Below are 16644 nucleotides of genomic sequence, written 5' to 3'. Positions count from 1 at the left end.
ATTTGGAGTCCAGTTGATGTATTTATTGATGGAGCCGACATAGGGCTTGTGGTCGAAATATTTACTGTTAATCCAAATAAGCTCGCTATATTTGGTTATTTATCAAATTTTTTTTTTTATATTTGGCTCTCCTAAATTTTGCTGCCATGAGTGCATGTTTACAGAACTAGCTTAATGCATAGTGAGTTAACTCTGTTGCAGACCCAGATCTACAAATTTCTCCCCCCCCCCCCCCCCCCCCCCCCCGTCAGGGCTGTTCGTTTTTAGCCGGGCCAATAAAGCCCGGCCGGTATCTTTTGGTTTAAACCGATAAAAAAAGCCGGCTTTTTTAAGAAAAATATTTTTTTTAGTTATTTTTATAGTAACTTAATCAAAATGAAAATTGTCTTTGTATTCTTAATGTAATTACTACTGTATTCAGGGTTGCCACAGAAGTTCAAGAATAAAATTCCCTGACATTTCCAGTCGATTTTAGGAAAAATTCCAGGATAATGAATGTTAACTTACATTATTTAATATCGATACATTATAATTTTTACTGTAAATCAACCTACTTTATTAACCAAATATTGCTTTAAAAGATTATCAATAATTGTTATCAAAATTTGGGTTAAGACCAACTTAAAATTTACTTACAAATGATTTGAAAGACCAGATATTTCCAATTAATACTTTTATTTTTGAACCTGAACCTTTGCAATTGTGTTGTGCAAACATTTGTTTCCCTTTCAATGCAAACATTTTATTTTGCTCAAAACTTTTTGTTAGCACTTTTTTTTAACTCTTTTTCTTACTTTGCATCTTTTTCCTATTGCAAGATGATTGTGCTAGGGACCATTCTAGCAGAACTGAGCATATTGTAAGAAATCTCATTTGATTTAAGTCTCCCTCCCTCCTTGCAGCATGAATAACAGCATTCAGTCAGTCCATAATGCTACAAGACTTTTCTTTCAAATTTTTGACAAACATGCTCTTGTTGATACTACACTCTCAACAAGTGGTGTGACATCTTTTTACAAAACATTGTTGTTAAAAAAAAAAAAAAAAAAAACATATGTTCAAAATTAAAGCATCAATGTTTTAACAAAAACCACGATAGATGTTTCCAAAACATTGAGGACATTGCCACTATTCTCAACTGTAACTTAAACAAGCGAAAAAATTATCAGCATTGTGATAAAGGGATAAAATTGTAACATCTTCCTTTGGCAAGCAAGGATCCATAAAAATCATAGATCATTCTGTTTCAAAAATAAAAATGCATGCTAAATACTCTGTGCAATGATGATCCAATTTAAAATTTATATTCTTAATCCATAAGAATATAGAAAATTATTACACTATTCTAAAGATTTTTTACAAATCCTTTGCTTTAAAAACAAATGAAGAACTAAAAAATTAAATGCTCATTTTTTACAATTTAGTATTTTTACAAAAACTATGTAATTGCTAATTAACTCAATACAGTTTAAGTTTGCAAAAATAAATAAATGAAGTCATTATAATCCAGAATTAAAATAACTTCCAACCATTGAAATAATAGAAAAGTTTGAAGGATGCATAAGGACTGAAAATTCAAACATACTAAGCAATTTTCGGCAGAAGTTACTTTCAATGTTGGCATTTTTTTCTAAAGAACAAGTTTTAACCTATAAAACCTGAAATTTTGAGACTTTAAATTTTTATAATTCATTTCATGAAAAAAAAAATAGAATGAAGGTTCTTAAAATACTAGTAAGACCACGCGTACTCTGTGGAAAATACTAGTAATTTGCAGCTGAGTATGGCCTGATTTTTTTTTTCAAAAGAAACAAAATAAAATGTAATTGTATAAATCAGAGCTTTATAGTTTTGTATTGATTTTTTTCTTTATTGCCTTAATACATTTAGTACTTAAAAATGAGCTTAAATTTTCTTCCTCTCAACTATCAGGAAAATTCGCTTATCTGGAATGTAACATTTATCGCACTTCCACATTTTTATGCAACAGTTTCACTCATCAGATGCAAAAATTGAGAAGGAATTCCCTGACATTTCTAGAAATTTCAATAATTTGTGACTTTCCCTGACCATTTTAGGTAATTTTCATTTTCTCTGACAATTCCAGGTTTTCCATATTTCCCAGGGGAGTGGCAACCCTGTGTATTAAATCAAATTCCATGAAACAAGAATAAAAATTTGGTAGTTATTAAATATATATATATATATATATATATATAACGTCATTCAGTACAAAAAAAAAAAAAAAAGTATAGTAAAACCTGTCTACAACGATACTGTTGGAACCTAAAAAAAATATTGTAATAGACAGGTTATCGTTATTAGAGAGTTTGATTATTCATGCTGACATTTTGGTGGGGCCAAAGAAAAATAAAAAAATATTGTTATAGGGAGTATTGTTATACACAGGTTTCACTGTACTAAGAAATTAGTCTAGTTCAATAGAATTTAAATGATTATAAATAAATTTTAATTAAGTTCAAAAGATCACATGACAATGCTGCTGTCACACCAGTCATTTTGTTCAGACTTTAAATAACAAAGCACATTTAACAATGCTTTTAATAATTAACCTATTCTTTTAATCACCAAAACTGTTTCTCATTTACTGAAGAAAATCTAAAAACATTAAAAAAAAGTTTCCTACATAAGAATAAATGTAAGAATATGTAAAAAATATCAGCAAGATCATATTAGTGAATGAATTTAAATTCTGCCTTAATGATATAGATTTACAATTTGTAATAGGTACTTATGCAAATAGTTGCCTCTGCTAAAAACTGAGTCAACTGATCACTGCACTAAGTCATCTATTTTTTTTTTTTTACTTTCAGGGAGTATAGTAGGGGGAACTGGTAGTTTAATATTATCTGGGTTTTTTAAGTACTTGTTATGTGAAGAAGGAAGTACTTTAGTTGAACAACTTTAAATTGAAAAAAAAAAAAAAAAAACAATAAGGCATGAAAAAGGGAAAATTATTGCATACAAGTGTTTTAACGTTACAAGGATGCTATTTTCAGTGTTAAAAACATCAGCTTAGGTGGAGGATCATCCTACAAAAGTAAAAGAGTTTTGTCAGAAATGATTTGCAGTTTTGGAATATATTCTATTTTACTTCCAGCAAACGTATTGTCTTATTACTTAAATTGCTATTTGTTAGCTTACTAAAATGTATAGAGATCATTATTATGAAGAATATAGTACATGATTTATAAAGGCCAAAAAAGACCAGCTTTTTTAATAAAAGCCGGCCGGCCTGGCTTTTTTTAGAACAGGTCGGCTTTTTTGCAGCCCTCCCCAGTAAAAAATCAGCAGGGCCCCTGACTGCCTATAGGATTTCTACACCACAAAAAGCCATGGGCCTCTTTAATGCAGTGCCTCCGCCCATCCCCTCACTGCGAGTACGTAGATTCGGGCCTGCTCTGTTGATACTTTAGTATAAAGATCAGGGGCATACCAAGAAGAGGGGGTGAATTCGATATACATTCTCTTCTGAAACATGAAAATTTTCTTGTTTTGACCATAGAAAAAAAAACTGACCATATTCCTCCCAAATTTTATTTTCTGACTTTGTAAACTGTTCAGAGCGCATACATTGCCTCTTTTCTCAGTTTTATTTTTATTTGTAAAAAGTAAATATACACTTTTTAAGAATTACTATGAACGAAGTGACAACAGACTAACTTTCTTTCAGTTGAAAAAAGCATGATAAGTACATACTTAAACTCAATGACGATTTGTTTGCCTCAAAAATAAATACATGAAACTAAAAAATTATTTAAAAATACAACTTGTGTGTAGCATCGTATCACTGAGAATTGAATCTCGGTGAACTTCAACTGAGGATTGGAAATTTTACAAGTGATGAGAAAGTACTACACCATTGGTCTATGTACCTTTCATTGATGCATGGAGTTAATATGGAGTCAAATTTTTACACATACAGAGGTGCTTCCTCACCCCCCCCCCCAAGTAAAAAATCAAAAAGGTTTAATGGTGAAGTCTACACCATGACCCCCCCCCCCCTTTTTTTTGAACACCCTTGTATACTTACACATAAAAAGGTATAGTTTTATTTATTTAATTTCCTCAAAGTAATTTCCACCGCATTCAATACACTTCTCCATTTGTTGAAACCAGCCCTTAAACCTGTTCTGCAAGTATTTTCCGCGCACAGAGGTCCTTGTCACAAGAAAAACATTTTCCTTCTAGCTTCATTGCAGTAACAGTGCAAAGTTTCAGCTGGATTGTAAGAAGGCTGCCCAAAAAGTTTCAGTTCAGTAGTTGCCGAATACTCGGTGCAGGGTCTGGCACAATGAACTGGAGAGTTCTTGACTTTGGTCGCAGATTTTTCATGGGCTCTATGACTTTAGGCAGGTACTGTTTAGTGCACCATTTAGCTTTGACTGTCTTCTGTGTGCATAGGCGGATTTAGGACTGAGTTCCTGGGGGGGCAGGATTTTTTTTAGCAACATTTTTATTGCCCCCCACTTCCATGTTTTTGTCTGTTTCCTGTGATGCATACGTCCATGCTTTACTTTTTTGTGTGTCGTTTTCATTAATGTGTGTTTTCATGCTGTCCTTTTTGAATTGACCTTAAGAGATGGAGCTGGTATCGAGAGAGTGACGCAGGGCTCCCTTTTAAGTGGGAAACAGATTATCTCCAATTTTAGAGGGCCGGGTGTTTCACCCCCGGAGGAAATTTTTAAAAATGGATATGAACTTCTGCATTATGAAGCCTTATAAAGGTTAACTGGATAGACATAGAAATTGATAGCTAGATTATACAGTTGTACAGTATTGTTCAAACTTTGTAAGAAACAGCCATTTTAAGTTTGAAAGAAAAAATGAACTATAGATTTCTCATTACAACAACCTTTTTTAAATTATTAGTAGTGCAGAAAATGAAAAGGAATAGAGGTAGTGTATCATTTTTTTTTCCTGGCTAAACAGATTAACAATATGCAGTAGAAGTAAGTGGAGTTCACTTTGCTTAGGATTTTCAAAGACTTATCTAATTATTTTCAATTACTCTAGAATAAATAAAATTATTTAACACAATTCATTTGTACTTTCCAGTGTCTGATATTTTAATACTTGATTGTAAATTTTTACAGTCCTGTTCTAACTTTGTGAGAAATAGCTGTTTTAAATTTAAAAGAAAAAAGAAACCATAGATTTCTCATGACAACTTTTCTTCAGTTGCAAGTGGGGCAGAAAACGAAAAGGAGTAGAGATAGTGTATTTTTTTCTGTGCTAAATAGATAGACAATATGCAGAAGAAATACGATAAAAGGAATCAATATAAAAGAATTTCCAAAATACTGCATTCGGGATTGAATAAATAGCAAGATATGAAACATGTGAGTCACAAAAATTTATTTCAAATAATATGTTACAAACGTAAGAACCACGATTTTTACATTTTTAATACAGGATGTGGCAAAGAGCTGAATTTGACATATGTTGGCATTCCTCCCCCTCTACCATTTGTTAGAAATTTTTAAATTTAAGGTTTGTAGCCATACGTCTCCAAATATTCAAAGTTTTCAAGCACTTAAAAATGAAATTAGTTTTTTCAAGCAATTTCTATTTTTTAAGGAACGAATCGTGAATTTTTTTTGGGAGTTAGGGTCCCACTTCAAAGCAGGGGCCCTAAGCAATAGCTTGTTTATCTTGAAGGCAAATTTGGCCCTGTTTGTAATTCACTCTTACCTGCAAATTTTTGTTTGATTTTTTTGTAATTTTTACGAAAATTCCTCAGTTTTTATGTTTAAAGGATTTTTATGATTTTACCAGTCTTTGTTAGGTTTTTATAGACTTTTATAAAATTTCAGCAAATTTTTAAAAAACTTTTGATGACTCAATTATTTAGATTTCAATGTTGACAAGGACTGACTCATTTAGACTTAGATGATTTTGACTTACCTTACTTTTAAAACAGTATTTATAAAGTAAGTAAAATTGTACTCTCCCTCTAAGTAAAAAGATTCATTTAATCAGAACACTCAGATGACTGAAATTTATTCAGTTTGCGATAGTATTTATTTTTTCTCTCTCTCTCTCTCGCTCTCTTAAAAAAAAAGAGAGAGAGAAGGGAAAAAAAATATGTTTTTTAGAATTTCTCCAAAAGGCCAATTAATCAACCAAGAACATAAATATTATGCACAAATATACTTGAAATGTGGACACAAATCATAAAGAGTAGATCGTTCTGTTAGCGCAAATGGGGAGAAGGGGAGTTTTTTCCCCTTTGCTTTAGGTTCTAATTTGTTAAAATAATCGTCAATTATTTTAAGTGTTGCAGCTTAATGTATAGCTCGTTTAGCCTATATTTTCATACATTTTAGCCTATATTAGTCCAAAATAGTGAATTTAGACACATTTTCAGCACCCCAGTGACAGATGTACTATTTGTATTTAATGTTCGTTTTTTTTCCCTTTTCTTTTCTTCCATCAGAAAAGGACATTCGCTTTTCTTTTCATTTTCATTAAACTATTCAAAAAAGAAAAAGTTATGATTTTTTTGTTTTAAGATTTTGGAAGATGTGTTGTTACTATATAAAGTCCTCCCAAAACTGGGGGAGGGGGTATTGCCTCATATCCCCCCCCCTATAAATCTACCCATGCCCTTCTGAACTATTCAAAAAAGAAAAAATAATATTTTTTTTTTAACTTTCGGAAGATGTGTTGTTACTACATAAAGTCCTCCCAAAACTGGGGGGGCATTGCCCCCCTCCGCCCCCCCATAAATCCGCCCATGTCTGTGTGTCTAAAATGATACGCGCTACAATTTCACTCTATTTGAAAATGCAGCGACCATTTAGATCAAGATTTTGAGGCATTTATAAGATCCACACTTTGTTTTGAGCCTTGGTCTGCACATCATAATAGTACAGCCAAGCTTCGTCATCTTTCATGATGCTGTTAATGTGTTGAGATTCTACCTTGTTAAATAGTTTCAGCATCACATCACACGATGGGTCATTTGCTGCTCCATCCACCTATGGTGTACCCAAAGTTTCTTTACATTTAAATTTTCTCTCAGAATCGAACAAATCGCTGGTGCATGAAACTGTAAGGTCTCCTCTATCTGTTAGTATGCTCCTCACTGGTCTTTGTCAAGCATTTTCCTCACAGCAGAAATGTTTTCCTCTGCTCCCTACACTTGCTGCCTTTCTCTCTTAGCGTCATCCAAAGTGAAATTGCCCCCTTCAAATTCTTTGTACCACCAGCATATAGTCGTACGATGTGGACAATCAATATCCAATGCAAGCTTTATTTCTACTAAGCATTGAACTATGCTTAAATCACACGCAAAATTGTATCTGAAAACTGCCCTTATTTCACTACATAATCTACATTTTGTGTCGGGGATTATTAGATATTTTTAATGGGGACCCTTTTTGAATTTTGTGAAAAACTGATTGAATGTAGCGAAATTTAGCTTCATATTAAAAACATTATTTATTTTACAATAAAGTTAATAATCGTAAGTAAATTTTATGGAAATGTGGAGACAAAATGGAATTATTTTAGTGATCGATATTACTTGACTCTGCTTTTAAATAGAAATTGGTGAAGACTATTATTAGAATCTAGAATTTTGTGAAAGATCTGTTATTAAAGTTTAGAACTTTGTAAAAAGTCTGTAAATGGACCCAACTTTCTTCTAAATGAACCCTTGTATATGCATATTGCTCTGCATGCAGTTTGAAAAAATTTAAGACAAAGATAATAATAAATAATTTTAATGATAACATAAATGAACAACATGTAATAATTGGATGCCAAATAAAATTTAAAAGTTTTTCCAAGAAAACATGATTAATCACCAGGACTGAATTTTGCTTTAAAGTAAAAGTATGATAAAAGTTTGTTTAGAAACAAAGCATTATAAATTAAAAATATGTACTATTTTAAAGCAATAATTTATTCTATAAGTCACACATTTATATGCATACATATTTATTTATACATAGGTAAATAAATAGATGGACTTATTTACATTCAAAATTTAGAAAAACGGTTAGATGCTTTTATTTATTTAATTATTTTTAATTTTGAAGAGTTGAATAGCATAGCATTTAAATTTTCAACATTAAAGCAGTGGTCTTAAGTCCGAATTGAATACAGGTCTAATCCATATTAGTAAAGAATGGATTTGAAAAAAAAAAAAAAAAAACAATTTTGAAACATTTTGTATAACTGGTGCATGGTGGAGTATAAATGGTACAATTAACCATACACATTTTAAAAGCTTTCCAACTGAGAAAAAAATGAAAACTTTAATAAATACACTATATATTTAGACTGAAAAAACAATCGGCAGTTATAAGTTATTGTAGATTTTTGAATATACTGTCCAAAATATCGGTTAAAAATTAAAACCTCGACATTCTCCAATTTTAGTTTACTTTTTGTAGTTGTGCCTTTATTGTCTCTTATGAGAGATATATAATGTATATACAATACATATACGCATGGACAATAAACTGAATAGTACGAGTCCTTGTTGTTAGAAAAGGAAACTAGGATAAACAAAATAGTTTCCACAATTTTGGATTTAGTAAAAACACACAAGGTTTTTTATTTTAATAAAACAGCAGATGTAGAAAATATTTCATGAAAAGTAAAGAGCTTGAAGGGGTCAGTATAAAAAAATTATAAGCTAGAGAAGATTTTCACCTTTGTCTCACATTTTCCAAACAGAATGAGTTTCAAGAAAATGGATCAACGAAACAAGAGTTTATTAAATTTCTTTTCCTTTAAGTGTGATATCAATGTTCTGTGATAGACACTTTGCTGTTTGTTTACAAAATAACCATGAGCTCACACAAAATTCCCTTTTAAAAACCAGGTGTTAATTGAATATTATATTGCCTTGATGGGCGTACCAGCTAAAGGAGGATGTTTACCAACTACCTCAACAATGAACTGCAGGAGAATGCAAAACTTGAAAAGAGGATAAAAAATGTTGGGCCACATGCATATTTAAATCTTATGTTCTTTGAAAACTTGGTTTTGAAACATACATTGTCTCATGCAAAAGTTAAGGTTTAAAAGTAACAATTGGTTGTTTTGGGGAGAAAACTACATAATTTAAACAAATTCATTTAAAGGATGGAAACTCTGCTGACTAGATCAGCATAAAAAGGACTTTGATTTTATTCTAGCAAAATGAACTGTCACACGAATAAGGTTTGACAAAGTAAAAAAGACTAAGATGGCCTATTCCATAATATTTCTCTTTCAAAAGTCACTGCCAATCTACCTCTATTTCTTTGAACTGTTATAACACTCGCAATAAAAACATAACTCAAATGCATTTGCAAATCACATAAAAGTGCTCCAGATGCCAGCATCTTTGTTAGCTTAAGACCATTGCTTCATAGAACAGAAGTAAAAGAATTGCAGCAGGAAATTTTAATTGAACACATTGCAATTTGATTTTAGATGAGTATAAATAAATCTTAAAACAAATTGCAAGATGGGAGGGAGGGCGGTAAAGAAATATTAATGTTATATTTACAACTGAATTGTAAGATTAGAAAATTTATGAAACTTGTACAACAACACAGGATATTAAAAAAAATGAGGAGACAATATTAAACTGTAACCATTTAAAACACAAATAACTAATCACAAACAATGAGGCAGATTTTTTTTCTTTCTTTTTGGAAGAAAGGCAAACAAAAACAATTATTTACAAAATATACAGCACTAATTCTAAAAATGATATTTTATAAAAACTAAACGAATTTTTAATGAATATTCAAATAGTACATTAAATTCGAATAGTATATTAAATTAATTTATAATATAATATTTGAATTCTTTTTACAAAGCTTTAATTTTAAATCCATTAACAAACAATAATAAAGAAAACAATAGTGTGAAAGGGGAAGATATTTAACATGAGTACACGAATCAAGTTATAAGCTTTCCTAGGAAAAGAATGCTATGATTTTATTAATGTTTAACCAAATGTTTAACCAATGATTTTATTAATGTTTAAACAATTGAAATAATTTCTCGACTTTTTAATGAACACACAGCTCCTAGATAAAGAATTTTCATAATTAAATACTAATTTCACCACTTATTTAAGCAACATAAAAAAAAACCTAGATAAAAATATTGCATTTAGTTTTAAAGTTAAATATGAACATTTTAAAAATTGATTTTCATGCATCATTTACCTTCAAGAATTCACAAGACTTGAGTTCTAAATATTGTTGTAAAATATTTCAGCTAAAACATTCTTTGGATTTCTCCACCCCAATAACATCAGAGAAAAGCATAAATTTCCTCAAACATTTTGAAAACTAAGAATTTTACTACAATTTCACTAGGAATGGAATTGAATTCCATTTTAATAAAATAAATAAGATGTTTATTAATCTTAATTGAATAAATTTTGAATTAAATTTGGAAATAAAAAATATAATAAAATATTGAAACAATAGATAAAATTCAGTATATAATGAGATGGTACAATTCACATAATAAGAAATTATAAAATCTAGTTCCATTTTTAAAATACATATGAATAAAACATATTACATTAAAACAAAGGATAAACTTCAGAAATTTTCTGACACTACTTATAATTTTATAAAAATTATTTTAATATTTAGCACATATTTATTTTTTTAGACCTTTTGTGCCTTCATATACTCTCTATAAAATATAATTTAAAGTATAAAATTTTGATCATTTTGACACACTTCAGATTTAAATAGCTTATGGGAAGAGTACTCAATATTATATTAAAATTCATTTTAAAGATTTATTTCAATATGGTCCTGGCTGATGATATGGGTGGTGTTGTTGTTGAGGATGAGGAGGGCCTGGGTTATTCGTATTCATTTGCCTCAAATGAGCAACAAGAGCTGCATTCTGTTGTTGGTGCTGCTGCTGGTGTTGCTGCTGGTGCTGTTGCTGATGCTGTTGCTTCTGCATGGCTATTAGCTGCTGTTGCTGACACAATTGTTGCATGTGCATATGATTAGAGGGCCCGCCAGACATGCCCGACATTGTTTGGGGATTGGACTGGTTGCCGTAACTACCACCAGTATTCTGAACCATTTGGGAACCCGATACTGGTAAATGGGATCCACCCCCCATTTGACTGACCGTCACATTGGGTGCTTGCATACTTGCTTGTCCCATGCCATATTGAGGTCTACAGGAAATAAAAATAACATAAATCTGTGGATCTCTTGAAAAAAGTTTAAAATTACTTTCAAAAGATACATGTCAAAGATACAGAGTATATGATAAACTCATTTGCTAAAGAAAAGCATCAGTAGTTGATTTACAAAATCTAAGATCCACAAAATTTTGTAAACCAAACAAAAAACTACATCATATTAGATTTACAAAAACATTTACTCATAAAATGCTATCTATACTGAGTTTTAAAAAAAACGTTTTAATGTACAATATTTTTCACCTCTGTACAGGTTCAACTGTATAATGTCAAATTTCTAAACTACATTCTAGAAAGCACAAGAAAAATGAAGTACTAACCGGTTAGGTTGTGGCATATACTGTCCTTGTTGATTGCGAATGGTGTTTGGTCCCATAATGCTTGGACCAGTCTGTGGGTTTGCATAAGACTGATTGAAACTAGATGGGATCATGGAAGAATTTCTCGATTCCATCATTCCAGCATTTGGTTGCATATTTGAACCTCCATAATTTCCAAAACCTTGATTCATGCCTTTGAAGAGAGTTGGAAAATTAATAAATAAATGATGAAAAATAAAAGAAAGAATGACTTGCATGGTAACGCACAAATAAATGAATTTTCTTACTCTGAGGTGGCAAATGATGAAGAGGAGCAGTCGGTGCTGAATTACCTTGCATTCCATGAGGATACATCGGTCCACCTGGTCCACTCTACAAAATAATGATAGGAGAGAATGTTGCATTAACAGCAAAAATATATTTTCTTAAACTGTAAATGCAGTGAAACCTCTTTAAACCGACCACCACTGGTTCCCGCAAAAATAAGCCGCTAAGGGAGGTAGCTTTAACTAAGTCAATAATATTGTTTATCACCTACTTCAAGTGCTATAACAGGAAAGAATTTAATGTATTTTAACAAAAACTTTAACAAATACCTTTTTACTTTGTTTCTAAAAAGCAACTGCAGTTGGACATTTCGTATTTTCAGACTTTCTATACTTATTTTTATTCATTAAAATAAAAGTAAAATAGTTGGCAGTTTTTTTTTTTTTTAATTTCAGAAATACAGAAAAATGTTAAGTCTTAATTAAGTAAAGAGAGGGAAGAAGTGCAATCAGAAGTGGAATAACTGCTTTATCTCACGTTTCTGTAAACTTTCTAGAGGATTTTTTAAGAAAAAGGTTCTTAATCATAGTGTATAGGTTTTCAAGGGGATACTATTATTTATCTACACAGTCGAGTCCCGACTTACGCGAGGGATGCGTTCCAAGACACCTCGCGTAAGTCGGAATTTCGTGTTGTGGAACAAGGTATGTTTAGCAATTTTTTATAAGCATACCCATTTGTTTCAGACGTTTGTAAACACCCTTCATATTGTTTCCAACCATTTATTAACTATATACTGCAGTATCTTTTACAAATAACCGACTTTTTCTGTATTTTAGAAAAGGCGTTATTATTTGACATAAAATTTTGTAATTTAGCCAAAAATCAATGATTAATGGAGGAGAGAAACTTAAAATAAAGCAGTATGGTACTTACAGTATGTACACTACAGCATTATTATAGCACTTAACAGTATAGATATAGTAAATATATTTATAATTTAAAAAATGAAGAAGGTTTATGCAGCGCGATCAGAATGTTATCAGACTGTATTTCTTCAACATTCATAAGCAAAATGAAAAAAAAAAAGTTAAGAATCGGAGCGGTTATTTGTATCAACTAAAGCAAAGCATTGTTTAGGCTAATACAGTGGGTGAACTTCCACTTTCAGTGATGCTAAAGGGATGAAAGTCTATTCACAAAACCAATATTTAGTGTCAACCATAGCCCACTAACTCTCCGCTGCTCTTTTCCGAAAAATTTCATGTTGCAAGCGAGTAATTTGTGTCTGCATTAAAAAATTCATTACCCATGAAAAATTCGCGTTATAGCCATTTCGCGTAAGTCGGATCGTGTTGTAGCGGGATCCGACTGTACATTACAAACACACACAAATAAAACCCCACAAACTGATTTTATGATTGTATAGAAATTCAATTGCAAAGTCACAAAAGTGCCTCCCGCCCCTTTATTTTCTTATTTATTTATTTATTTATTTATTTATTAGAAAGAAAATGTGGGCATTTCAAGGGGGAAAGGAATTTGGAGGATACGTTAGCAATGAACTAATTAAGGAGAATTCAGTTCCATCAAATTTTGGTTCTTTGGAGAGGTGGACATGGAATAGAGGTGGTTGGTTAGAGAGGTTTCAGTGTACTTGAATCATTATATAGTCAACTCTATAATACAATAGTATGAGAGCATTTTGATAACAAAATTAATACATTTTGCTTTATTACTGGAATAAAGTAATTATGTGATCAAAATAAAATCCTGACATGACTCAACTATGTTGCATTATATTTTCATAAAATGATGCATAAATATTCAAAAATTATGCTTTCATATGCTTCAGGGATAGAAAGAACTTTTTACAAAAATTACTACCATTAGCTACGGTTTAGCAGTGCAGAAATAATATTTCTCTAGAGAATTTCAAATACTCTAAAAAAATTTTGAAAAATAAAAAGGGAGAAGCAGGCTTTCAAAGTTTTTACAGTGATCTTATTTAGAAAGATATGCAGTTTCTGTTCCCAGTCCTACAGATAAGAGGATTAGCTAATTTAAAAAAGCAGCATCCACTATTCAAACATTTTTTGAATGCTTTCTGGAAGCCAAATGGTATATGAAGGATTGACTGAACAGTTAATGAAAAGTTTGTTTCTTTTTTTAAAAGGTTGCAAAACTTTTTTCTTATTACCAAATGGCACGACTTTGTAGATCACAGATCTAGACGAATTTCTGGATTTAAGTCAGTTTGCACTAGATATGAACCCAGGTAAAGCGGTTTGATTGCATAGGCCATAGTTTGGCTGCAACAGGGATCAAAAATTGCTAGTTGAGTCCAAAAAAGCAATGTTTTTCATTGGAGATTACCCCCCCCCCCCTCTTTTTCTTACAATTGCATTACAGTATGAGCCAACTGAATACATTCACAACATAAAATAAATCTCTCCTCCTAACTAACTACTGATAAGAGACGCCAAATGTGTTGGGAGAACAAATACTGTCCGAAAGTTTCAAATTCCAATGAAAACGCCATTGTGAAATTCTGGAGCACTGGAACTCAGTCTGGTGCAGAAGGCAAAAACTTGAGGGTCACAAAACTGGATAAACTTCTGGATTTAGGTCAATTCGTACTAGATATGAGCCCGGGTAAAATAGTTTGAGTGCATTGGCTTTACCTTGGCTGTAAAGAGGGTCTAAATATGCTTGTTTGGCTCCAGAACTGCAATAGCGTTTTCCTTGGAACTTGAAGCTTTGGCACAATATTTGTTCTCCTAACATCTTTCGTTTCTCTTGTTAGCACAATGTAGGGGCGGGGGAGTTGATTCTACATTGTGAATGCTTTCAGTTGGGTGATACTGCAATGCAATAGCAAGAATAGGATAAGAAAATTTGATTTCCAAGGAAAAACCATTGCTTTTCTGGAGCTAAACTTTGGATCCCCCATTGTGGCCGAACTAGGGCCTATGCAGTCAAACTGCTTTATCAGGGTTCATATGTAATGCGAACTGACCTATATCTAGGATTTCATCCAGATGCGTGACACTTAAGGTCGTGCCGTTTGGTAGTTAGATTAATTGGTAACCAACTGCTTTGTACGCAATTTTAAAAAGAAATAACTAGAAAAGTTTGAGTTAACTAGCTAAACATGTTCATCGACTGGGTTGCAGCACCCTTTTCCACTTTAACATCCAAAGAACCTGAAGAAGAATCATAAAAATTATACCCCTTCCCCTTTCCAAACAGTTTAGGCAAAACCATTAATAGTTGACAGACACTTTTAAAGAATAAGCTAAAAGGTAAGCTTTGCAAATGAAGAATCATTTTAAAATTTGAAGTAAAAAGGCATAAATCAATGAACTAAATGCTTTTTTAATCAAAATTATAAAATAGCATTTAAATTTTCAATGCTTACTTTTCAGCTTGATCTTCATATGTGCCAACAACTATTTGTGGCTTTACCTTACACGTCAACTAAAAAAATTAATGTCATGTAAATGTCAATATTTACATGTTATAAATTTCTGAAAATGAAATTGCTTAAGTATTTATTTACTTGTCAGACTATCCTACCATTATATTTCATAACTTTTAGCACTGAAGCATTGTTTATCTTCAAACATAAGTAGTACAAATTTTACAAAAAGAAACCAGACATACCGGAATCCCTTGTCTGCCAGCCAGCTGTTGATTACGCATACTTAACATGCGTCTGTTCTGCAGCATTTCCATTGTGTATCCCGAAGGACCAGTATTACCAGGATGGTTGCCTGGATGTCCCGGCATAGGACCACCAGGTCCAGAGCCACCCATGTGTGTACCACTCATGCTGCCTTGCAAGGTCCCAGCAGGTCCCGCTCCAGTATTTACACCTGTAGGTTGGTGCTGGTTTGTTCCACCAGGGCCTGGTAGGAATTGCGTAGTCGGATGCCGAGCTCGAAGCATAGAACTCAAAGCTTGTTTGGACTGAGAAAGGGGACGTTCAAATCTTGGTCCACCTGCTATTCACAAAAGGAAATTTTAATACAATTCTTATATATAGTGAACAATAACTATGCAAACAAATCAAAATTTAAATCAAAATATTTAAATGAAATTGGATTATTTTAACAGGGTTCAGTGTGAAAGCCTTTTGGTTGTGTGTCATCGATGTCGATATCCTTGTTAGTTTCGTTCTGTTTTGTCGCTTCTAAAAGCTCTTCCAGTGAACTCTGAATTGTGCGAGTTGAATAACTTTACTTTTGGAAAGAGCTCTGGAACCAAATGCAAAAAAAAAAAAAAAAAAAAAATGCCTCCAGTGACCCAAGCTTGCTTGTTAGCACGCCAAAATACAGTTTATTACTTTCTATCTGCAATGTTAGGAGTTTGGATTTTGAAAGAGGGGAAAATTTCATCTTGCAGTGCCGCATCTGCGTAAAATCAAAACTCATTTGCGTAAAATAAAATAAATCTATCAAATATTAAACCAGGTAGAATCGAATCCTTGTAAAATATACCTGCATGAAACAAGGGTCCACTATATACCATTATTATGCTATATTTTAATTGCGTACATCTCAATGAAGAGAAAGATAGGAAAAATTAGACCCCCAAAATCAGATTCACCATCCCTCAATATGTATGAGAACCATATTTTAAATTTCTTTCTGGAAAAATAAGTTTATACTTGTTAGATTATTTTAGTCTATAAAAGGAAAAGATTTTATTCATTCATATTTAAAACAATTGAGGTAGAAAATACAATCATTCTTTACAGGAAACATTTCCCAATAAACTATTATTTAACTTAAGAAATCAGTTAACTTGCAAAATTTGATCAGGTGATGCTTTACTCAA

At 31.9% G+C, this 16644-nt stretch overlaps 1 protein-coding gene across 1 annotated transcript in view; it reads right to left on the bottom strand.

Moving 5' to 3' along the window:
- Positions 1-10655: 10655 nt before the first annotated feature.
- LOC129227266 (mediator of RNA polymerase II transcription subunit 12-like protein) overlaps positions 10656-16644 on the bottom strand; it is an 88348-nt gene continuing 82359 nt past the window's right edge. Inside the window, exons 37-40 of the mRNA XM_054861784.1 lie at positions 15469-15809; positions 11823-11907; positions 11536-11728; positions 10656-11188 (exon numbers count right to left, since the gene is read on the bottom strand). Coding sequence (XP_054717759.1) covers positions 10798-11188; positions 11536-11728; positions 11823-11907; positions 15469-15809 — 1010 coding nt within the window. The 3' untranslated portion in view covers positions 10656-10797. The remainder of the gene's footprint in view (positions 11189-11535; positions 11729-11822; positions 11908-15468; positions 15810-16644) is intronic.

This window comes from Uloborus diversus, chromosome 8 (assembly GCF_026930045.1).
Source record: "Uloborus diversus isolate 005 chromosome 8, Udiv.v.3.1, whole genome shotgun sequence".
NCBI lineage: Eukaryota > Metazoa > Arthropoda > Arachnida > Araneae > Uloboridae > Uloborus > Uloborus diversus.
The sequence above is the reverse complement of the archived record's forward strand: the minus strand, read 5'-3'. Positions and strand labels throughout refer to the sequence as shown.